This window comes from Jaculus jaculus, chromosome 15, assembly GCF_020740685.1.
Source record: "Jaculus jaculus isolate mJacJac1 chromosome 15, mJacJac1.mat.Y.cur, whole genome shotgun sequence".
Lineage (NCBI taxonomy): Eukaryota > Metazoa > Chordata > Mammalia > Rodentia > Dipodidae > Jaculus > Jaculus jaculus.
Window position 1 is genome coordinate 34,483,630 of NC_059116.1, and position 22,382 is coordinate 34,506,011.

General features: G+C 50.8%; 2 protein-coding genes and 1 non-coding gene across 6 annotated transcripts; 1 reads left to right on the plus strand and 2 right to left on the minus strand.

Annotated features, from left to right (window-relative positions):
- Nucleotides 1–207: 207 nt before the first annotated feature.
- Mob3a (MOB kinase activator 3A) lies at nucleotides 208–16,911 on the minus strand. 4 transcript variants are annotated; one of them, XM_045135421.1, is made up of 5 exons: nucleotides 16,691–16,911; nucleotides 8,118–8,246; nucleotides 4,626–5,211; nucleotides 1,581–1,783; nucleotides 208–1,017 (listed from the first exon to the last, which is right to left on the minus strand). In XM_045135421.1, exons 3-5 carry the CDS (start codon nucleotides 5,044–5,046, stop codon nucleotides 988–990), a joined length of 654 nt encoding a protein of 217 aa, XP_044991356.1. In that variant the 5' UTR covers nucleotides 5,047–5,211; nucleotides 8,118–8,246; nucleotides 16,691–16,911; the 3' UTR covers nucleotides 208–987. The 4 variants fall into 4 exon arrangements, with proteins under 4 accessions (XP_044991356.1, XP_044991355.1, XP_004654965.1 ...); XM_045135420.1 differs by having other exon boundaries at nucleotides 4,626–5,226; XM_004654908.3 differs by lacking the exon at nucleotides 8,118–8,246.
- On the minus strand, nucleotides 14,255–14,358 carry LOC123455157. The gene has a single exon (XR_006633715.1). It is a non-coding gene; the product is annotated as a U6 spliceosomal RNA (small nuclear RNA).
- Nucleotides 16,886–21,249, plus strand: Izumo4 (IZUMO family member 4). The gene is made up of 11 exons (XM_045134718.1): nucleotides 16,886–16,993; nucleotides 17,113–17,584; nucleotides 17,667–17,747; nucleotides 17,832–17,903; nucleotides 19,726–19,752; nucleotides 19,847–19,922; nucleotides 20,033–20,080; nucleotides 20,164–20,178; nucleotides 20,383–20,400; nucleotides 20,602–20,616; nucleotides 20,952–21,249. The coding sequence occupies exons 1-11, from the start codon at nucleotides 16,886–16,888 to the stop codon at nucleotides 21,034–21,036; spliced, it is 1,017 nt and encodes a 338-aa protein (XP_044990653.1). The 3' UTR covers nucleotides 21,037–21,249.
- The last annotated feature ends 1,133 nt before the right edge of the window (nucleotides 21,250–22,382 follow it).

Consider the following 22,382-nt stretch of genomic DNA (forward strand, 5'->3'; position numbering starts at 1 on the left):
GGTGTGAGTGCACACACCACTACGCCCACTTGGCATTTTACAAGGGTGTTGGGGACTTACACTCAGGTCCCCATGCCATCACAGCAAGCACTTTACTAACAGAACAAACCCCCAGACCCAAATTAATTTTTTTTTTTTGAGGTAGGGTCTTGCTCTAGCCCAGGGAGACCTGGAATTCACTATATAGTCTCAGGGAGGCCTTGAACTTATAGTGATCCTCCTACCTCTGCCCCCTGAGTGCTGGGATTAAGGGCGTGTGCCACCATGCCCTGCCCAAACTTGATTTTTTTGTTTTGCAAGTATGTGGTGTGTGTGTGCATGTGTTTGCCAGGATCTGGTCCCAGAGCTTGCGCCTATGACACTTTATCCACCAAGCCACCTCTTCAGGTCCTCAGCCTTGAACCTTTTTATGATATGTGAAGGTGCCTAAGGACACCAACCCAAGTCCCACCCCGGGGTGGAGGAGAGGACAATGCATCCAGAAGCCCTGGACAGAGTGAATGGGATGCTCTGGGGACACTGATGGACCAGAAGTGCACCAGAGGGTGTGGAGGGGCTCAGCGCCCCATCGTACCTCTAGAGATGTGGCTGCTGCCGTGGGTCACCCAATGCAGAATGTGGCAACATGTAGGGATGGAGCTGTGGCCACATGTGCCAAGGCCATGACATCAAGGGCAGTGGTAGGGGGACATGAATGACAGTGGTTCTAACTTCCCGCCTCCCACAGGAAGCCATGGTCCATCCACACAGTGAGATCCTGGCAGCTGAGAGCTCAGAGCACTTCAGAGTTCAAGCTCAGTCTCTTAGAGGCTGAGAGCCAATGGGCTCAGGGAATCACAGTTCTTGTGGTCACAGTGGGAGCAGCAGGAATCTACCATCCTTGGGTTCTAGGCAGCCCACACAGCAGTGCCAGCCAGCCATACCCAGCTGCAGGATGATGTTGATGCCAGCGTCCTGAAGGTCTCAGAGGCCAAGTGGCCGGGGCTGTCAGTGGCACATCCGCGCAGTCATTTCTTTCTGTGGAGGTAGAGAGTGAGCAGGACGTCAGACACGCGTGGAGGAATGGGGGATGCAAGGCAGCAGCCACGGTGTCATGGAAGCTCAAATTGCCAAGAATTTGATGATGGCTGGGGTGGTGGCCAGTTCTCTGTGACTGACAGCCTGGTGGAACTTTCCCTATGACCTAAAGACACCAGACATTTGGCCACTCGCCAGTGAACTTTCACCTAAAGGAGCCAGGAATGGGGGATCAGAGGAACTGAGAAAAGAGTCAGGCCTAGCACTGGGGGGCTGGGTGGTGGCCTGCTTGTCACCTTCCCACTTTGGCTGGTTGGAAACACTGGGATGGAAAAAGTTGTGACTGCCTGGTTATCTCTGCTTCAGGTAGCCCTGAGGGGTGGCTCTGGAACCCGTGCAGGGCTGAGCCAGCCAAGTCCAAGGCACAGATGGGAGGCAGTCTGGGGAAGGTCAGTGGTGTGTAGGGACCCTGGGGAATCTAGACCCTGTCCTCCACCACCTCCCACCTTCATGCTAAGGCCTACTCGTGCAGGGAAGGGTGTGGGGTCACCAGGGACACTCACCAGGGGCTCCAGCTCCTTGGGGTCAATGAGGTTGAACTGGGTGACAAAGTAGTAGAAATGCTTGTAGCAGGTGTTCACGTGCGCCTCGGAGCCCATCTGCGCAATGCGGTCGAAGTGGTGGATGTACACATGGACGAACACGCGGAAGAGCCGTGACAGGATCTTCCGCACTGTCTGCAGGAAGTTCTTGGGGAATGGCGTGCCTGGAGTTAGGGAAAGGGGCCAGTGGAAGGGACCATTCAGGGTGATTCTACCTGAGACCCTGCTGAGGTCCACAAAGCCTGGCACTAACACCTTGCTCTGCCTCAAACCACAGATTCATGAACTAATGAGGCTCAGAGAGGTCAAGACACTCCCCAAGGTCATATGGCCTAGGTCCCCTCTGGCTTGGGTTTCTGCTCAAGCCAGGTATCTGACTCCCAGGAGGAATGTACCTGCTATGTCCTTGAGGGAGCCCCTTTTCTCTGGGATAAAGGCAGCAGGCTATGACCCCCTCCTCACCCTGTTCCTCTTTGCCCTGCCCCTCTCACAGATTCTCCTAGAGGGCCCCCCCAGGCCCAGCAGTTACTGTGATAACCTCCTGCCAAGACTTCTTGTCTTCCCAGTTCCTGGGGACTGCACAGTCACAACTTATAAAGATACAGGTATGCACCTCTCCCAGAACCCCATTTGACTATTTTTTTTTTCCAAGGTAAGGTCTCACTTTAGGCAGGCTGAGCTAGAATTCACTATGTAGCCTCAGGCTGGCCTAGAACTCACAGTGATCTTCCTACTTCGGCCTCCCAAGTGCTAGGATTAAAGGCATGCACCATTTTACTTCATTTTCCTAGTTTGGCTGGCCCTGAGCTTGAGATCCAACTGCCTCAGCTTCCTGACAGCCTGGGATGAGAGGCCTGTGCAGGCTCATTTTGTACATGGGTGTGGTATAGAGTGTGCCCTTGTACATGGGTATATGTTGAGCCCGAGAACACCAGGCGTCCTCTTACTGCACTTCTGTGTGTTTCCTGGAAACTGTCTCTTCTCAAACCTGGAACTGCTGTCCATGAGCCCTGGGGATTCTCTAGTCTCTGCCCCCTGTAGACTGAGCTTACACAAGTGTACGCCCAGCTTTTTTTATTTCTACAATTTTTATTTATTTGACAGAGAGAGAGAGAATGGGTGCACCAGGGCCTCCAGCCACTGCAAACGGACTCTGCGGCCCCTTGTGCATTTGGCTAACGTGGGTCCTTAGGGAACTGAACCTGAGTCTTTTAGCTTTGCAGGGAAATGCCTGAATAACTGACAGCTAAGCCATCCCTCCAGCTTCCCCCCATCCCCACTTTTTTCTTTCTTTCTTTTTTTTTTTGAGATAGTGTCTTGCTCTAGCCCAGGAATACACTTTGTAGTCTCAGGCTGCTTCAATCTCTTGGAAATCCTTCTACCTCTGCCTCCCAAGTGCTGGGATTAAAGGCATGTGTTACCACGCCTGGCCTACATCCAGCTTTTTATGTGGGTTCTGAGCAGTTGAACTTGGTGATCTCCAGCCTGAGAGTCCCTTTACACTCACACAGCAAATGCTCTTATCCACTGAGCCATCTCCTTAGCCCTGGATTATATACTTTGATTTTTAATTTTTCCCTTTTCTTTGCTGTGGTGGTGATTACACATTTTTAAACAGATATGTCAGTTGGTGCACACCTTTGATTCCAGAGCTCAGGAGGCTAATGTAGGAGATCACCATGAGTTCAAGGTAAGCCTGGGACTACAGAACGAGTTGTAGGGTGGCCTGGGATAGAGTGGAATGAGACCCTGCCTAAAAAAAAAAAAAAAAAAAGAACCCAGTGGGCCTGGTGGCACACACCATTAATCCCAGCATTTGTGAGGGAGAAGGATCACTGTGAGTTAAGAGGCCAGCCTGGGACTACATAGTGAATTCTAGGTCAGCCTAGGTTAGAGCAAAACCCTACCTTGAAAAAATAAAAAACAAACAAACAAAACAAAAACATCCAACCAAATAAACAAAACAAGAACAAAACAAAGCAAACAAACAACAACAACAAAAAAGGGGAGCTGAAGAGATGGCTCAGAGGTTAAGGCACTTGTCTATAATGCCTAACAACGCAGGTTTGATTCCCCAGTACCCACATAAAGCCAGATGCACAAAGTGACACATGCATGTAGTGCTCATTTGTGGTGGCTACAGAGTCCCTGACATGCCCATTCTCTCTCTCTCTCTACTTGTAAATAAATAAATACATAAAATATATACAAAAAAGGAGTGTGGCTCAGGCTAGGGTTGAATCTCTGTGGTGAAATCCTTTTAACAAATTTATGTTGTTTTAAGTTTTATTTGTTTGCAAGCAGATAGAGAGAAAGAGAGAAGAGAGAGAGAACACCAGGGCTTCTAGTCACTGCAAACAAATGAAAGATGCATGCACCACTTTGTGCATCTGGCTTTACATGGGTACCAGATCCTGGGCTTTATATCCAGCATCCCCCAAAAGCAAATTATGTGGCTAGGAGATGGTTCAGCAAGTAAGAACATCTGCTGTGCAAGCAGGAGGGCCCAAATTTGATCCCTAGCACCTGCACTAACAGCTAACAGGTAGGCACAGCCATGCACACCTGTGACCCCAGTCCTGTGGGGTGCAGACAGGATCACTGCTGGGGCTCACTGGTCAGCCACTCTGAGGAAAACAGCAGCTTCAGGTAGGTAGCACTTCTGGCTCAGGTACACAGTTCAGAAGGGCCACAGAAGGACACAAACATGAAGCTCTGATCTCTGTACACATGCACACACACTGTACCACACACATGGGCACACTGTGCACATCCCTGCCACACACATGCACATACATCTACCACACGGATGTGCACGCACTGTACACACACAGCAGAAGACAGTGAAGCATACAAAATGTGAACTGTGTGGCGACAAAGCTGATTTAGAAAAGCAGAAGTTGAGTCAAGCCGGGTTGGCCTGCTCTGCTGTGTGCAGCCCTGGCGACCCTCCATGTGCTTGGCAGGCTCCAGGAGGACCTAGGCAGAAGCACAGTCTGGACTCACCGACATTGGTGGGGAAGATGCCCTCGTTGTTGATCTGCACCTCGATCCAGTCCATGAGCAGGTCCATGTAGCGGGGCGCAGACAGTGCGGTGGGCTTCCGGAAGCGCTGGTCATCCTGCCAGCGGTACTCGTACTTGGGGCCCCCAGACATGATGGGGCACGACTGCTCAGTGCAGCCGTCACTGATGGTGCCATAGATGAGGTTGACACGGTTGAAGAAGTCCACCACATGCACGGCCACCCAGTCGTGCAGGTCCTCACCCGGGGGCAGCTGCACGGCCAGCCTCAGGTCCAGCCCAGCATTCAGGGATGCCTGCGCCCGCTTATGCAGCTCGAAACGCTGTGTGCCTGGCTCGAACTTGCGCTTGGGCCGGAATGTCTTGTCCTTATTAAAGACTTGTTTCAGGAAGGGGTTGGACATATTGGTGGCACTTGCTGTCTGAGGTCACTTCAGTGAGTGGGATGATGGCCAGTGTCGTGGGTCACCCAGATAGAGGACACAGGAGCAGGACGTGGTGAGCACACCTATTATCCAAGCTCTTGGAAAGCTGAGACAGGAGGGCTACAAGTTCCAGGCCAGTCTAGGCTTTAAAGAGATAACCTATTTCAAAATCACAAACAATAAACAGAGGATGTCAGATGCGGTGGATCATGCCAGAAATCTCAGCATTCAGGAGGCTGAGGCAGGAGGCTAGCCTTGGAGCTTGTGTGACAACAGGGATTCTTCGTAAGTCTCCCTTCTCAAAACAAAGATCAGGGGGTCAGGCTCCAGGACTGTGCCTAGTGAATTTCATCTAATGGGCAGTTCCTGGGGACAAGGAACCTGTGCTATGGTTGGTCAGCCAGAGGGCCTTGGATTCACAGAGCAGCTATGTCCTCCCCTGAGCCTGACACAGGCCTGACTCACTGCTTCCAGTTGCTTGTTATGGGAAGGTGGGGTGTAGAGAGGAGTGTTCTGAGGTCCTTACAGGGGCCAGGTGACAGTGGTCTCAATGAGGTGGTGTCCAAGAGGTACTGATATTCTGAACCTCTGAATATGACCTAAATACAATGATGGTGTCACTTTACATTCATAGTTCTGGGAACGGAACCCAGGGCCTCAAACATGCTGAGCAGGAACTCTACCTCTGACCACGCCCCCAGCCCTCACTGTGGAGTCTATATAGGAAGCTCTACCACTGGGCCACATCCATAGCCTTTTTTTTTTTTTTTTTTGGTTTTTCAAGGTAGGGTCTTAACTGTGGCCCAAGCTGACGTGGAAGTTATATAGTCTCAAGGTGGCCTCGAACTCATGGGAACCTTTTACCTCTGCCTCCCGAGTGCTGGGATTAAAGGCGTGCACTACCACACCTGGCCCTAACCCTTTTCTTCCCTTAAATTTTTATTTGTGAGCTGAGAGGGGGGAAGGAGAGAGTGTGTGAATGAGTATGGTCTCTCCAGGGCCTCCTGCCACTGCAAATGAACAACTGAAGCATGGCTTTATGGGGATACTGCAGAACCAAATCCAGGCCAGCCTGGGAAAGCAAATGCTTGAGCCACTGAGCCATCTCCCCAGCTTCCTAGCCCTCTTTTTACTTTTACCATCTGTCATCACATAATTTCAACTATTTACTTGTGAGCAGAGATAGAGAATGGGCACAACAGGGCCTATTTATTTATTTTTGTTTTTTCAAAAAATATTTTATTTTTCTTTACTTATTTGAGAGAGAGAAACAGGCAGGGAGAGAGAGAGAGAGAGAATGGGCATGATAGGGCCTCCAGTCACTGCTAACAAACTCCAGATGTGTGTGCCCTCTTATGCATCTGGCTTCCATGGGTACTGGGGGGTTGAACCTGGGTCCTTTGGCTTTGTAGTCAAGCATCTTAACCACTGAGCTATCTCTCTAGCCCTGGCTTTTTGAGGTAGGGCCTCGCTCTAGCCCAAGCTGGCCTAGAATTCACTATGTAGTTTCAGGCTGGCCTCAAACTCATGGTGATCCTCCTACCTCTGCCTCCCAAGAGCTGGGATTAAAGGTGTGCACCACCACACCAGGCTCAGGGCAAACAAACTTCAGACATGTGCAATCTTGTGCATATAGCTTTACATGGATACTGAGGAACTGAACCTGGACTGGCAGGCTTTGCAAGCAGATACTTCAACCACTGAGCCATCTTCTTAGCCCTCCTTTTTTGGAGGTTCTAATGGGATTTCAACTATTCATTCCCACTCTGGTCCAGGCTGACCTGGAATTCACTATGTAATCTCAAAGTGGCCTTGAACTCATGGCCATCCTCCTACCTCTGCCTCCCAAATGCTGGGATTAAAAGTGTGTGCCACCACGCCCAGCTAATATATTTTATTTTTATTCACTTATTTAACAGAGAGAAAGAGGCAGAGGGGGAGAGCATGGTCATGCCAGGGCCCCCAGCCACTGCAAATGAACTCCAGACACAAGTACCACCTTGTGCATCTGGCTTATGTGGGTCCTAAGGAATCGAACCCTGGTCCTTTGGCTTTGCAGGCAAGTACCTCAACCGCTAAGACATCCCTCCAGCCCGGATTTCAACTATTTTTACTAAGAATTTTTTTTTTTTTTACGTTTTTTCAAGGTAAGGGTCTCACTCTGGCCCAGACTGATCTGGAATAATTCACTGTGTAGTCTCAGGCTGGCCTTAAACTCACAGCAATCCTCCTACCTCTGCGTCCTGAGTGCCGGGATCAAAGGTGTGTGCCACCACGCCCTGCAGCTACTACTGCTCTACAGACTGAAGAGAGTCATCCTCTAGGGTGGGAGGCAGGTCCTCCTATTCAACACACTGCATGGCTTTGGGAACATGGAACAGCAAGGGAGGAAGGGGACACCTTTATAACCAGACAGATTTGCAGAGGCAACACTAGTGAACAATGGAGTGACAGAAATCACAACCAGATCACTCTCACATCCATGAACCTGGGATCCTCCTGGCTGACTGTCCTTCTAAGGCATGAAAGGAGGACAGAGGTATGAAGATAGCTGCCCATCATCAACCATGCCAGAAGTCCAGCATCAGTCTCCCTGTGGCCTCAGGAGCCAGCGCTGATCACACCCTCATGTGGAACTACACACCCCAGGGCTGACTGGTTATATCCTGTGCTCCGGGCTGTGACTGTCTAAGTCTCCAGGAACTGGGCAAGGCCCAGCCTACTCCAGGGTGACATCCCAGGAGTTGCAAACAGCTTCAAGGACTGAAGCTTGGTCAACGGTGACCCGCCATATACACACGGATTTGGGGGAGTTATCCATGCAGAACACATCGACATGTAGGATCCTCTAGGCCTCATCTAAGTCTTGACCTGATGGCTTCCTGTCAGTACCATGGGGCCAGGCCACCTATCATGGCTAAGCGCCATCCCCTAAGCGTGAAAGTGAGTCCTGACCTGCCACTCTTCTCAAGGACACCTGGCATCTTTGTAGTGGGGATACCTGACTCCTTCCCCAAACAGTTAACAGGACAGAACAGAATGCCTCATACCATCCTCATTACTGTCACTGTTCACACGTCAGAGAGGACCTCCTGACTCCATCCTGATCCCCAGGACACTCCACCAGGGAGGGAGACCTGGCTGTGACATCATGTAGGCTCTGCTGGGACTTGGAGAAGCTGTAGGAGAAAGGGGAAGTTGGGAGGCATGGGAGTGACTACGGTATGTCTTGACTGGCCCAAGGGCTGCTCACTGCTGACCTGGGCATACCCATCCCACTTAAAAGAAATAATCTTGTTTAGTTTTTGTTTGAGACAGGGTATCATGTAGCCTAGGCTGGCCCTGAACTATGTATTCAAGGACTACCTTGAATTCCAGGCCCTCCTACCTCCATGTGCCATCATGGAAGGCATAAATAACATTTTCACTATCGTCATAATGTCCAGAATTTCTCTCTTAAATTGTTTGTAACCAAAATGCCTGCCGTGTATCTGTCCTTTGAGGCCAGCAGGGCGCAGCAGTGATGGAAGCTGGGCCCTGGAGCAGCACAGAACCAGGTGTGGTGTGCCCATCTGTCATCACAGCCACCAGGAGACTGCGAATACAGCAGTGAAAGTTTGAGGTCAGCCTGGGCAAGAGCCTGTTACAAGAAAAGGTGGGTGAGCCGGGTGTGGTGGCACACACTTTTAATCCCAGCACTTGGGAGGCAGAGGTAGGAGGATTGCCATGAGTTCAAGGCCATCCTGAGACTACATAGTGAATTCCAGGTCAGCCAGAGCTAGAGCGAGAGCCTACCTCAAAAAACCAAAAAAAAAAAAAAAAAAGGTGGGTGATAGTGTGAGGGATGGAGCGCGGCCCAGTGAGTATGGAGAGGAATGGCTCCTCAAATCTGACTTGCAGCTCCACTCTTGAGTATGGCTCTAAAAACAAGACACAGGCCCACACTGTGTCTGCATCCACAGAGCACGAGGCTCTACAGCCCGGAGAACAGACAGCCCACTACACCCCACTTACACACTAGAATATCACTCAGCCAGGAACAAGAGTGAGGCTCTAACACACATGCCACTGTGAAGTGACCTGGAGGACATGGTGCTCAGCAAGAGAATCAGGCACAAAAGACCACAAAGTGCAGGACTCTGTGGTAGGGGTGAGAAATGTGCAGAACAGGCAAATCCAATCAGGCAGTGGATTTGTGAATGGTGGGATCTAGAGAAGAGGTAGAGTCACAGTTTGTGGGATAATGGGATGTTCTGGAAATAAAGGAGGTGGTTGCACAACTCAGACTGCCTTCATTAACTCACATGCCTTAATGTGAGTCATGATGTCCATGAATTAGGTACTAGTGGAGTGGCCTGGACTCCCCAGAATACAAGAGATGGCTCCTTTGTGGCTTACATTGGGCCAGCTCCACCTTTCAGAATCTTTCTTACTCGACAGTAGTCAATGCCGCTACAGAAAAAAATCTAGAAAATGAGAGACTCGCTCTCTTATAAGGAGCTCATCTGGCAACCATCAGGATGCTGCCGAAGGCAGTGTGTTCCAGGGATCCTACCCTCCCTCCCCTCAGTCTGCAGTGACTAGAAGCATCAACTTTCCCAGAGCCACAAGCTGGCCCCAGGCCATGTCAACACTTCCTGCCACCTGGTTCACACCACATGATGCCACAAGAGAAAATGGACCTGGAGGGTGCTGAGCAGCATCCCTGGCCTCGACCAACACCACATCAGGAGTTCCCCAGTCATGACAGCCATATGTCCCACCATGGTTGTGGTCAGAAGGCGTGGGCTCTTTCTGTCAGTACCTCATACCACCTGGGCAGAGAGCAGACCCACGAGCCTCCCTAACACTCCAGCTGCAGGAGGTCCCAACATGCATCCAGCCCATCCTAAATCCAGTATCATGTGTCTCGAGCTGGATACCCCTTGCCAGGTCCTCTCTTGTGCCCACACAGACAGGCCATGACTCAGATGTGGGATCACCATCCCTTTCTGGTGGTGCCCACTTCTCTTCTGGAATCTGGTGTCTCCCTGAAGTGTCTGCTTGAGAAAGGCTACTTGGGCCTGTCACTGGGGTGTGTGTGTGTGTGTGTCGGGTATCTTCCCCAATCATTTTGTTCTTTGAGACAGGGACTTCCCCTCACAGATTCAGCTGAACTAGCAGCTGGAGACCCCAGGATCCTCCTGTCTCCACCTTCTCAGTGCTGGGATAGACATGTGCTACCATCCCCGCCTTTTACATGGGTGCTGAGGATCTGAACTTAGGTCTTCATGCTTGCAAGGCAAGCACTTTACCTACTTAGCCATCTCTCCGACACTTGCCCTGTTGAGACAGGTCTCAAGTAGTCTGGGGGCCTTATCTCCCTATGTAGGCAAGAATGACCATGAACTTCTGTCCTCTTGCCTTCATCTCCTGAGCGCTGGGATGTAGTGTGCCCTCTAGGCCTGAGCAGCCTGAAGTCCATTCCCACTGGTGCTGAGAAGGTGAAGGGACACCTAAGTCCTTCAATCATGACTGCCATCCACCCAGTACCCAACATCTGATTTTGGTTCTTTCTGCAAGCAGGGCTACCCCTAGGCTGCCCTAGGACCAGCCAATCCCACATACCTGTCCCAAATGGACAAGCAGTGGCCTCAGCTTACCAGAGGGAATATGAGGTGGCCATGGCTAGGGCTGGGCCAGGTCCACCCACCAGGCTTCCTGGTTCCTGCCTGCCTGTGGCTTCCTCATGGTGATAGATTTGCTAACACTAAGGAAGCCACTTGGCTGAGGACAGCTTGACTGCGTGGCTTCCCCTGCTGTGTGGCTTTCTGTTGGCCTTGGGGCCTTTCCGGGGCAGTTCTGGGACTTCCCTCCAATGGGGCCAGCAGGAGTGGGTTCCACCATGGGCTGTAGCGGGTCTGCTTGGGTCTCCTTGCTTCTGTCAGTCTCCTTGCTACACTGTCCCAGCTCCAGCCTGACCTCTGGTGTCCCCTTGGGCAAGGTCTGAGATGTGACTAATTCCTCTGGACTAGACCCAACTGATGAGTCTTTGTGGGTCTTTCTCATCTGTCTGCTGGTCTGGGTTTTCATTTTGAGTCAAGGTCTCACAAAGTTACAAAGGCTGACCTCACATTTGCTCCTTAGCTTAGTCTAGCTTGGTACTTGAGATCTTTCTGCCTCAGTCTCCCAACTTGCTGGGCTGACAGGTGCATGCCACCATACCTGGCTCATGACATTTGGTGCCTGTCTACTAGATTCTTACCAGGAATTTTTGTTGTTGTTTTTTTGAGGTAGGATCTCACTGTAGCTCAGGCTGACCTGGAATTCACTATGTAGTCTCAGGGTGGCCTCAAACTCATGGTGATCCCCTTACCTCTGCCTCCTGAGTGCTGGGATTAAAGGCGTGCGCCACTACAGCCGGTTTATACCAGGATTGTTTTTGAGACAGGGTCTCATGTAGTTCAGGCTGGCCTTGAACTTGCTATGTAGCTGAGGATGACTTTGAACTCCAGATCCTCCTGCCTCTCCCTCCTGAGTGCTAGGATGACCACGCATGCCCAGATTTTTTCTTTTTTTTCTTCTCCCAAGGTAGGGCTTCACTCTAGCACAGACTGACCTGGAATTCACTATGTAGTCTCAGGGTGGCCCTGAACTCACAGCGATCCTCCTATCTCTGCCTCCTGAATGCTGGGATTAAAGGAATGCACCACCATGCTCAGCCAGAATTTCTTTTAAAGGGGAAGCAATTCTTTCTGGAAATTTCCTGACTAGACAGTCTCCATGGAAAGCCAATTGTTTTCTGTCAGTAACAAATACACTGTAGGGGTTCAGGCTAGGTCTGGGCCATGGCCTCCCCCCCTCCCTGCCTCCCCACCCACAAGTCCCATCACCTCTTTCTCTCTCTGATCCTCTTAATGAACTTCCAACAGCTTCTCAGAACCAGACACCAGCACTTGACTCTCCTGGTCTTTCCACAGATAAATGAGATGTGAGTGATACTTGGAAACTTCTAGAAAGACCAAGAAGTATGATGACAAGATCAACTAACCCAAAGCACACACACCCTTTTTCCTTTTCTCTTTAAAAACAAAACAAGTTCCTCTAAGCAACCAACTGTCACGACCTCCCTGGCTGAGGCATAGCAGCAAACAAGCCCACAGTCACCTACTTCCTTCCGGAGGTTTCCACATCCTGCCACCACTGAGCCCAAGCTCAGGGTACAACACTGGCCCCTAAGCCACTAGCCCAGTTACTTTGTTGAAAGATGTTTGAAACACAGAACCTGAGAACAAAGGCCATGCCCAAAGCAACCACCTTTTTTTTTTTTTTTTTTTGGTTTTTCAAGGTGGGGTCTCACTCTAGCCCAGGCTGACCTGCAATTCACCTATGTAGTCTCAGGGGGGCCTCGAACTCACAGTGATCCTCCTACCTCTGCCTCCTGAGTGCTGGGATTAAAAGCGTGTGCCATGCCCAGCTTTCTTCTTCTTTTAAAAATATTTTTACTTATTTATTTGAGATAGAGTAAGAGGCACAGAGAAAATGAACATGGATGTGCCAGAGTCTCTAGCCATTGTAAACAAACTCCAGATACATACGCCACTTTGTGCATCTGGCTTTCTGTGAGTACTGGGGAATTAAGCCCATACCACTGGGCTTTGCAAAGGCTTTGTCTTTAACCACTGGGGCCATCTCTCCAGCCCCAGAGCCACCTTCTTGAAGTTTCATACTGGGGCTTGGGTGTGGCTCAGTGGGGAAGGTTTGTCATATGGGGGGCTCTGGATTGTGTATACCCTTTCCACTGAAAAAAAGGAAAAGGAAGCCCGGCATGGTGGCGCACAACTTTAATCCAAGCACTCGGGAGGCAGAGGTAGGAGGATCACCGTGAGTTCGAGGCCGCCCTGAGACTACATATTGAATTCCAGGTCAGCTTGGGCTACAGTGAGACCTTACCTTGAAAAACCAAAAAATAATAAAAAAAAAAAAAAAAAAAAGGAAGGGAAGGAGTAGCAGAGGAAGAAAGAAAGAAAGAAAGAAAGAAAGAAAGAAAGAAAGAAAGAAAGAAAGAAAAGAGGGAGGGAGGGAGAGAGGGAGGGAGGGAGGGAAGGAAGGAAGGAAGGAAAGAAGGAAAGAAGGAAAGAAAGGGAGGAGGTTGCTGTATGAGTCCCTGACAAAGGGAAGGGCCCTGTGGGGAACTAGTAGGCAAAGGCCTCTGCTCAGAATCTGCTCCTTGGCAGAACATTTTGCATTTTCTGGTTAAAGCACTTGACCTCAGAAATTCCAGCAAAACTATGCTGGGGAATTCCTGCCCCTTCCCCAGTGACTGTGATCCCCCAGCCAGGATTCCTGTACCTGCCTGCACTGCACGCACCTCCTTCTCAGCCAGTAGAGGGCTTCTGTAGTCCCAGAAAGGAACTGTGGGGACTTTCAGAGAACCTGGGTTCTGCAGGATTTTTACATGTGCCACAAAACTTCCCACTTGCGGATACGCACAAGTTCACGCATTCAGACACTGACAGACTGTCTCACTTCAGTGCCATCTACATCCCAGGCTGACCTGTAGCAGAGGATGACCTTAAACTCCTGATCGCCTGTCTCCACATAATGAGTACTGGATGACAGGCATGTGCTACTACCTCCTGGGGTTTGAAACAGCATTCTGAAAGCCTAAGAGATAGATAACAGTGTCTCTTCAGCCCATAACCCTGACAGAAAATATATAGAAAATACCCTCTGTTCCTGTGGTGAGGGAGAGGGGTGAAGTTAGAATTCAGCCTGTCAATTCCCTACTATTCACAAAAAGCCGATGTTCAAAGTGGTGCATGTGTCTGGAGTTCATTTGAAGTGGCTAGCCTGTTCTGTCTGTCGCTTTAGTTTATTCTGCTTTCAAATAAATAAATAAAAAAACTAAAAGGAACAAAAATAAATAAATTGAATATATTCCAAATCAAAATGCATGTGGAGGAGTTGTGAAGGGGGGGAATTATTATGGTTTATTGTCTATAATTATGGAAGTTGTCAATAAAAACCGGGTATGGTGCGGCGCATGCCTTTAATCCCAGCACTCAGGAGGCAGAGGTAGGAGGACTGCCATGAGTTCAAGGCCACTCTGAGACTACATAGTGAATTCCAGGTCAGTCTGGGCTACAGTGAGACCCTGTCTGGAAAAAAAAAAAAAGAAAACCCAAAAACCAAAACCAGAACCAAAACCAAAAAGGAATATTTCACAAATTTGCATGTCATCCTTGCGAAGGGGCCATGCTAATCTCTGTATCGTTTCAATTTTAGTGTATGTGCTGCCGAAGAGAGCACCCTTTTTACTCCTGGAGATGAGGTCTCACTAAGTTTTCCAGGCTGGCCTTGAGCTCACATGAAGCAGGTGTGGTTTGAAGTAGAGGAAGGCAGGAGTCTGGCCATCTACATTCTTGGTCTTCACTATCAGACTTGTTCAATGAGTTCTATTAACAACCAGTCAGATGTGGTTAAGGGTTTGGAGCCTAGAATGGTGGCACATGCCTTTAGTTCCAGCACTCAGGAGGCCTGCTGTGACTTCCAAGGCCAGCATGGGCTGGAGTTGAGACACTGTGTGTTCTGGCTTCCAGAACATCTCAGAGCTGTGCCTCCAAACTTTCAGCTCCAGGGTCAGGAAAGCATGCAAACCTGTGGTCTCCTGCTTTTCTCTAAAAACAATCCATACCATAAGTATGAAGATATAAGCATGGGCTTCCCTCACACTAAGGAAGACATCAGCATGGAGCTTCTCTCACACTGAAGGAAGCTCTGGTCTGGGGAGGAGGCAAGTCCCAGGTAGAACTGTCACATTGAGTCTCATCTCATGACAAACATGGTCACAACCTGTCTTACCCTCCCTGGGTGGGAGTCAAGGGCCTCAGGATGTCTGGAATTTGTGCTACTAGGAATTCTTGCCAAATTAGCAACCCAGGAAAGACTCAAGGCATGAGGCTGGGAGAGGCACACTGTTGCCTCCCACCACCACTACTGTTTGACCCCTGCTTTGCATAAAGCCAGGAAATCAGAAACCAAAGAATTCCAAAGGACCCTTGGGTTTGGGAATATGTAAAAAGAATGTGTGCCACACCGTACAATGTACTAACTCTCCACTTTGACTATGGGCAGTTTTTTATGGCAGCACCTACAAGAAGTCAGCACCCAATTAAAGCCAGATGCAAGGGGGTGAATGAATGCATCTGTGATCCCAACTAGCCTGTAATAATGGGAGGCAAAGCCAGGAGGATCTGAAGCTCATGGTCCAGCTAGTCTGATGTTCCTCTGTAGTCTGGCACTTCATTTGCAGGCACAAGAGACCCTGTCTCAAGCAAGGTTGAACACAGACACCTCAAAGTTGTCCTCTGCCAAGTTTGCCGTAACTGTAGCTTGTGTATTCCCACACACAAATAAGTAAATAAAAAAAAAATTGGAAGCTGGGCATGGTGGTACACATCTTTTATCCCAGCCCTAGGGAGGCAGAGGGAGGGGGATCGCCATGAATTTAAGGCCACCCTGAGACTATATTGTGAATTCCAGGTCACTACTGAGCTATCTCTCCAGCCCTTTAATTATTAGTATTATTTTTTTTCTTTTTCAAGGTAGGGTCTCACTGTAGCTCAGGCTGACCTGGAATTCAGTATGTAGTCTCAGGGTGGCCTTGAACTCACAGGGATCCTTCTACCACTTCCTCCTGAGTGCCGGGTGTGCACCACACCAGGCACTTTTGGTTATGGTTGTAGAGGGATGCTGGGGATGGAACCCAGGGCCTCATGCATGCTAGGTAGAGGCTTGACCCAAAGATCAGCGCTACAGCTCCAGACCTTGTGTTATTTAAAATAAATTCAAGAGCCAGGCATGGTGACACACACTTTTTATTCCAGCATTGGAGAGGTGGAGGCAGGTGGATCATCAGTTCAAGGCTGTGTAGGGAGTTGAAGACCAGCCTAGGCTATATGACACCCTGTCTAACCCTTTCTAAAATGATCAAATGCAGCCGCACGCAGTGGCACACGCCTTTAATTCCAGCACTCGGGAGGCAGAGGTGGAAGGATCACTGTGAGTTCGAGGCCACCCTGAGACTACATAGTGAATTCCAGGTCAGCCTGAGCTACAGTGAGACTCTATCTTGAACAAAACAAAACAAAACAAACAAACAAACAAACAAACAAAAGCAATGAAATAACAGGACAGAAAGCATAGACCACAGTAACTTGAACAGGATAGCACGCTCTGAGCCCAGGGAACAGGTCTGCATCTTTCTCCCGGCCCACCATCTGCACAGGGACTTGGTCCAGGGACTTACAAGAGTCCCTCTGCAAGGGCTTGGGGAATCACAGTTCTATGGGATTTCCCTCCAAACCCAAGGCTGAGGTCCTCCAGAGGTGAGTGAGCGTCGAGGGGCTGGCCTCGAACCGCCAGACTACAATCATAGTTTTGATCCACACTGTCCAACTTCGTTCTCCTGAAGAATGGGGCTTCCCGCCGAGGTCACCGACTAGGGCCTTCCTCCTCCTAAGGGTCGGTATCACTGCCACCCGCTTGAAACGTCTTTCTCCCGAGGGGTCTGTGTCCCCGCCGCCCGCTTTTGGATCACGCATCCCACCTCGCGCCATCCCTCGTGCTACCCAGAACCTACCTGGCCGCCGCCGGCCCGCCACCGCCCCACGCTCCGGGTGCCGCCTGGTCTCAAGCCGTCGCCCTCAGAGGGACACGCCCGCGTTGGGACTCGCAGAAGGCCCCGCCCGGGCTACGTCCGCCGGACGGACCTACTTCCTTTAAAGGATCGCATTCCGGATGGAGGTGTGTCTTTCCCGCTCTAGAGAATCCCCGGATGAACCTTGTGGTCCCCTACGAGGATGGGGGTGCGGGGGGGAGGGGAAAAAAACAGTACAAGTACCAGTCGCCGGGCAACTATGACTGCCTCTGCCGCCATTGGCTGGTGCCTGTTGGACTTTGGCGCATGCGTAGATCGCTATATGGGCGGGGTTGATAAGGGGTGGCTCCCCCTCTTATTGGACATAAAGCCGAATTGGCAGGCCATTTGCCCATTGAGCGCAGGGGGCGGAGGTATATCTGGGAGTGGGGCTTAGAGACTGCCCCGAGCCAGAGCGCGCGCCGTTGGTTGGCTCGCAGCGACGGGTCGTGGCGCGGACGGCGCCGTTGGTTGGTGCGCAGATGGAAGGTGTGGCGCTGGCGGCGCCGTTGGTTGGCTCGCAGCGACGGGTCGTGGCGCGGACGGCGCCGTTGGTTGGTGCGCAGATGGAAGGTGTGGCGCTGGCGGCGCCGTTGGTTGGCTGTGGCGGCCGGAGCCGGGCCAAGACCCTGTTGCTATGCCTGAGCCTGACAGCGGCGCTGGCCCGCGGCTGCCTCCACTGCGAAGTCAGTTTCTCGGAGAAGTTCTCCTTCTACCGCCACCACGTGAACCTCAAGTCTTGGTGGGTGGGCGATATCCCTGTGTCGGGGACGCTGCTGGCCGACTGGAGCCAGGACACCATGAAGGAGCTGCACCTGGCCATCCCCGCCGAGATCAGTGAGCGTGGAGCCCAACCCACGGGAGAGCTGATGACCACGGCACCCGGGGCCCGGCGCTCATTCGCTTCCTCCCCCTGCAGCCCGGGAGAAGCTGTTACAAGTGGCATCTATCGTGTACCAGAAGCTGGACCAGCTGTACCAGGGGAAGATGTACTACCCGGGTAAGGGCTGGGGAAACTGAGGTAGCCCTGTTGCATGGCATCCATCACCTGAGCCTGACCTCCCGTGCTCTGTCTCCTCCTAAGGGTATTTCCCCAATGAGCTACGAGCCATCTTCCGGGAGCAGGTGCGCCTCCTCCAGAATGCCATCATAGAAAGTGAGTAGAGGCCTCAATGGAGGGGACAGGGCCTATGGTTCCTCCAGGTGGTGCTGGGGACGAGGGTGGCATCTCCCCAGGATAGTCCATTTTTATCTGTATCTCTCTCTCTGTATCTGCCTTTTCCTCTCTTTCAAATAAAATACTTTTTAAAAGATCTGAGGATCTAGCCGGGCATGGTGGCGCACGCCTTTAATCCCAGCACTCGGGAGGCAGAGGTAGGAGGATCACTGAGAGTTCAAGGCCACCCTGAGATTACATAGCTAATTCCAGGCCAGCCTGGACCAGAGTGAGACCCTACTTCGGAAAAAAAAAAAAAAAGATCTGAGGATCTGGAGAGATGGTTTAGCGGTTAAGACTCTTGCCTGTGAAGCCAAAGGACCTAGGTTTGATTCTCCAGTACCCACATAAGCCAGATGCACAAGGTGGCACATGCATCTGGGGTTTGTTTGCAGTGGCTAGTGGTCCTGGCACGCCCATTCTCTATCTATATGCCTCTTTCTCTTTCTCAAAAAAAAAATTTTAAAGATATGGTGGAAATAGGAGAATAGGATGATGACATCAAACTAAGAGACTGATTGAGAGGGGGAAGGGCTATGATGGAGAATGGGGTTACAAAGCGGAACGTGGGGGGATTACCACGGTTTATTCTCTATGACTATTGAAGTTAGCAATAATATTTTTAATTTTTTTTCCTTTTTGTTTATTTGAGAGTGAGAGAGAGAGAGAGAGCGCGTGCACCAGAGCCTCCAGCCACTGCAAACGAACTCCAGATGCCTGCGCCCCCTTGTGCATCTGGCTAATGTGGGTCCTGGGGAATCCAGCCTCAAACCAGGGTCCTTAGGCTTCATGGGCAAGTGCTTAACCACTAAGCCATCTCTCCAGCCCTAAATTTATTTTTATTTTTATTATTTTTAAAAAAATTGTGTTTATTTTTATTTATTTGAGAGATACAGGCAGAGAGAGAAAGAATCAGAGAGAGAATGGGCGCACCAGGGCTCCCAGCCACTGCAAACAAACTCCAGATACATGTGCCCCCTTGTGCATCTGGCTAACGTGGGTCCTGGGGAATCGAGCCTCGAACCGGGGTCCTTAGGCTTCACAGGCAAGCGCTCAACCGCTAAGCCATCTCTCCAGCCCTATTTTTTTTTTTTAAACACAAAGATCTTGGGAGGCCGAGATAGGAGGATCACTGTCAGTTCAAGGTCAGCCTGAGACCACATAGTGAGTTCCAGGTCACCCTGGGCTAGAGTGAGACCTTACCTGGAACCACCCCAAAACAGAAAAAGAAACATGGGGCAGGGTGCGGTGGCACATGCCTTTAATCCTAGCACTTGAGAGGCAGAGGTAGGAGGAATGCTGTGAGTTTGAGGCCACCCTGAGACTACATAGTGAATTCCAGGTCAGCCTGAACTACAGTGAGACCCTGCCTCTAAAAAAACAAAAAACAAACAAAAAACATGGGGATGAATAGAGCAGGACACCTCCCATTTCTACACATGGGGTATGCACTCACTTCTGCATATACATGTGCATATACTACATACACACGCACACAAAAACCAGGAACTGCTGGGTGTGGTGGCACATGCCCTTAATCCCAGCACTGGGGAAGCAGAGGTTGGAGGATCGCCAAGAGTTCGAGGCCAACCTGAGACTACATAGTGAATTCCAGGTCAGCTGGAGCGAGAGCGAGACCCTACCTCGACCCCCCCACCCCCCAAAAAAATAACAGGAACTGAGGTAGGCCTGTGTCCCAGGTGGCTAAGGGACAGCCCAAGCTCTGGGCCTGGTCACAGCATACTGTCCTGTCCTTCCACAGGCCGCATCAGTTGTCAGCGTCATTGTGGTAAGAGCCTGGATCTGGGCCCAAAGGGGCATAGTGGTGGGGGCCCAGGCTGGGAGGTCCAAGGCAACCCTCGGCCACCTCTTGTGTGTCACAGGCATCTTCCGGTATGAGACCATCTCCTGCACCAACTGTACAGACTCACATGTTATCTGCTTTGGCTACAACTGCGAGTATGGCTCAGCCTACCTCTGCCTGAACAAAGGGCCGGGGATCCTCACCTGTGAGGGGCGGGGCGTGGGGTTTGGGTCCAGCCCATTTCCAAACCCAGTTCTCCCCATAGGTCGTCGGCACAGTGGGAATCAGCTGTGCGAGGCCTTCTGAATTACATGTGAGCTGGATGTCTGGTCGCCTGGGCTTAGGGAGGGGTCACCAGTGTTGGCCACTTTGACTCCAAGCTCATTGTCGTTGTAGAAGTAAATGGCACAAGTAAGTCCTTGGTGCTCCAGTCCAATCCAGTCTGCTCAGAGGCAGTATGAGCTTCTGCAGCTCAGAGGGCCCAGCTGCCTCCAACTCACCCCTCACCCCACTTGAGGGTCTCCAAGCTCGGCTCGCTCATGGGTCCCCATCTCTTGCTGTGCTGTGTTGGTGGCACAGCTGGGTATCTAACCAGAGCCTCACCATATCTTTCAGACAGGACGGTCATAAGAGGTAAGACCTGGCTTTCCCCAGGGCAGGGATGGAAAGCAGAGGGACAGGGAAGAGGGGGGCTGTGGGTCATTGGGGGTGGACAGGGCCATCTGTGCCTGGGACCTGCTGGATGTCTGCTGTGGAACCACATGTACCCGTGTGGTCACTACCTGAACGCACTACACTGTCTTCCTTCTCTGCGGCCTCACCTGGGACTACCAGAACTATGCCAGCTTTGTGAGTGTCTGGGAGAAAGGCTGCAGGGAAGCAAGTGGCCTGGGAAGGGCACCTAAATTGACCCTATTGAAATTGACTCTATGGAAGTACCCCGATTGAAATTTGTCCTGTGGGTGTCAGGGAAGGGGTGACCCCACCCAGGAGTCTTAATGACACAAAAATAGTCAGGTCTGTCAGCCCAGCCCTCAGTAGGCTGAATAAGGACCTGGAGTTTGAGGCTATGTAGTGGGTGGGCTAGGAGAGGGCCCAGGGTTGGCAGCAGAGACTACCTGGCAAGGGAGGCAGGTGAGTGGGAGTGGGCAGTGATGGGCTGAAGGCACCATGGACCCCCACAGCTTGATATCACCAAGTCTCAAGTGTCTGGAGCCCCACGCTAACCTGACTTTGGAGTTGGCCTCCGAGTGCCTGACCCAGCACTGATGGCTGCCAATTGCCCGCATGCTCTGAGGCCAGGACTCCATGGGACTGTCCCAGCCTGTCCCTCTGGAGCAGGCTTACTGCCCCTGCCTCTGGTCAACCCCTCTAAGCCCCAAGAAGCTCATGCTGGACTGGGTAAGGGAGGGACATGGGTTTGTGGACAGATGGCTGGACAAGCCTGGAGCTGTCTGGATTAAAGTGTGCTGATATTCCTTATGGAGGGGCTCTTTCTTTCCCAGCAGAGTGGCTGAGGGCTTGATGGAGTTATAGAGAGCTTCTGCTGAGGGGTCAAGGGCCTCACCTGAGTACAGCAGGGTGGTGCTGGTCCCTGGTCCACTGGTATGAAGGCCAGATGGAGCCTGGCTAACAGCTGCTAAGCCCCATTGTGGTCTGGTTCCCTAAATCTTTACACCTCAACCCCCTGATCATGTGTGGAATGGGGGGTGCTTTTTTTTTAAATTGTAGTTGGTCTCAGTCTAGCCTAGGCTGGTTTCAAAGTCAGTGATCGTCCTACCTCTGCCTCCCAAGTGCTGGGATTAAAGGTGTGTGCAACCATATCTGTCTTCTTTTAAATTTTTTAAAATATTTTTTAATTTATTTGAGAGTGACAGAGAAAGAGGCAGATAGAAAGGGGGGGAGGGTATTACCATGGGATATTTTTTATAATCATGGAAAATGTTTAATAAAATTGAGAAAAAAATAATTTAAAAAGAGAGAAAAAAAAAGAGGCAGATAGAGCAAGAGAGAGAATGAGCACACCAGGGCCTCCAGCCACTGCAGATGAACTCCAGATGCGTGCATCCCTTTGTGCATCTGACTAATGTGGATCCTGGGGAGCTGAGCCTCAAACCAGGGTCCTTAGGCTTCACAGGCAAGTGCTTAACTGCTAAGTCATCTCTCCAGCCCTAAAATCTTTATTATTAACAACTTCCATACTTACAGACAATAAAGCATGCTAATTACCTCCCCCCACTTTTTTTTTTCCTCAAGGCAGGGTCTCACTCTAGCTCATGCAGGCCTGGAATTCACTCTCTAGTCTCAGGATGGCCTTGAACTCAAGAGCTCCTGTGCTGAGATTAAAGATGTGCCCCCCCATGTCCGGAACCCCTCCTTCTTTTTGAGACAGGGTCTCTCATTGGCTTAGGCTAGTGTGCTCTAGGGATCCTCCTGCTTCTGCCGCCTCAGCATTGGCAAGTGCACACCATTTTTATGTGTGTTTTGGGCATTGAACTTCAGTCTTTTCCTTTTTTTTTTTTTTTTAAATATATTTTATTTGAGAGAAAGAGACAGAGAAGGTGCGCCTGGACCTCCAGATGCTTGTGCAGCAGGCTTTACATGGGTCCTGGAGA

Coding starts and splice junctions, on each gene's coding strand:
- Mob3a (XM_004654908.3), bottom strand. CDS start 5,046: ATGTCCAACCCCTTCCTGAAACAAGTCTTTAATAAGGACAAGACATTC. Junction 1,784..4,625: donor CATCTTCCCCACCAATGTCG/GTGAGTCCAGAC, acceptor CCCTAACTCCAG/GCACGCCATTCCCCAAGAAC. Junction 1,018..1,580: donor CCAAGGAGCTGGAGCCCCTG/GTGAGTGTCCCT, acceptor CTACCTCCACAG/AAAGAAATGACTGCGCGGAT.
- Izumo4 (XM_045134718.1), top strand. CDS start 16,886: ATGAACCTTGTGGTCCCCTACGAGGATGGGGGTGCGGGGGGGAGGGGA. Junction 17,904..19,725: donor CCAGAATGCCATCATAGAAA/GTGAGTAGAGGC, acceptor GTCCTTCCACAG/GCCGCATCAGTTGTCAGCGT. Junction 19,923..20,032: donor TGCTTTGGCTACAACTGCGA/GTATGGCTCAGC, acceptor TTCTCCCCATAG/GTCGTCGGCACAGTGGGAAT.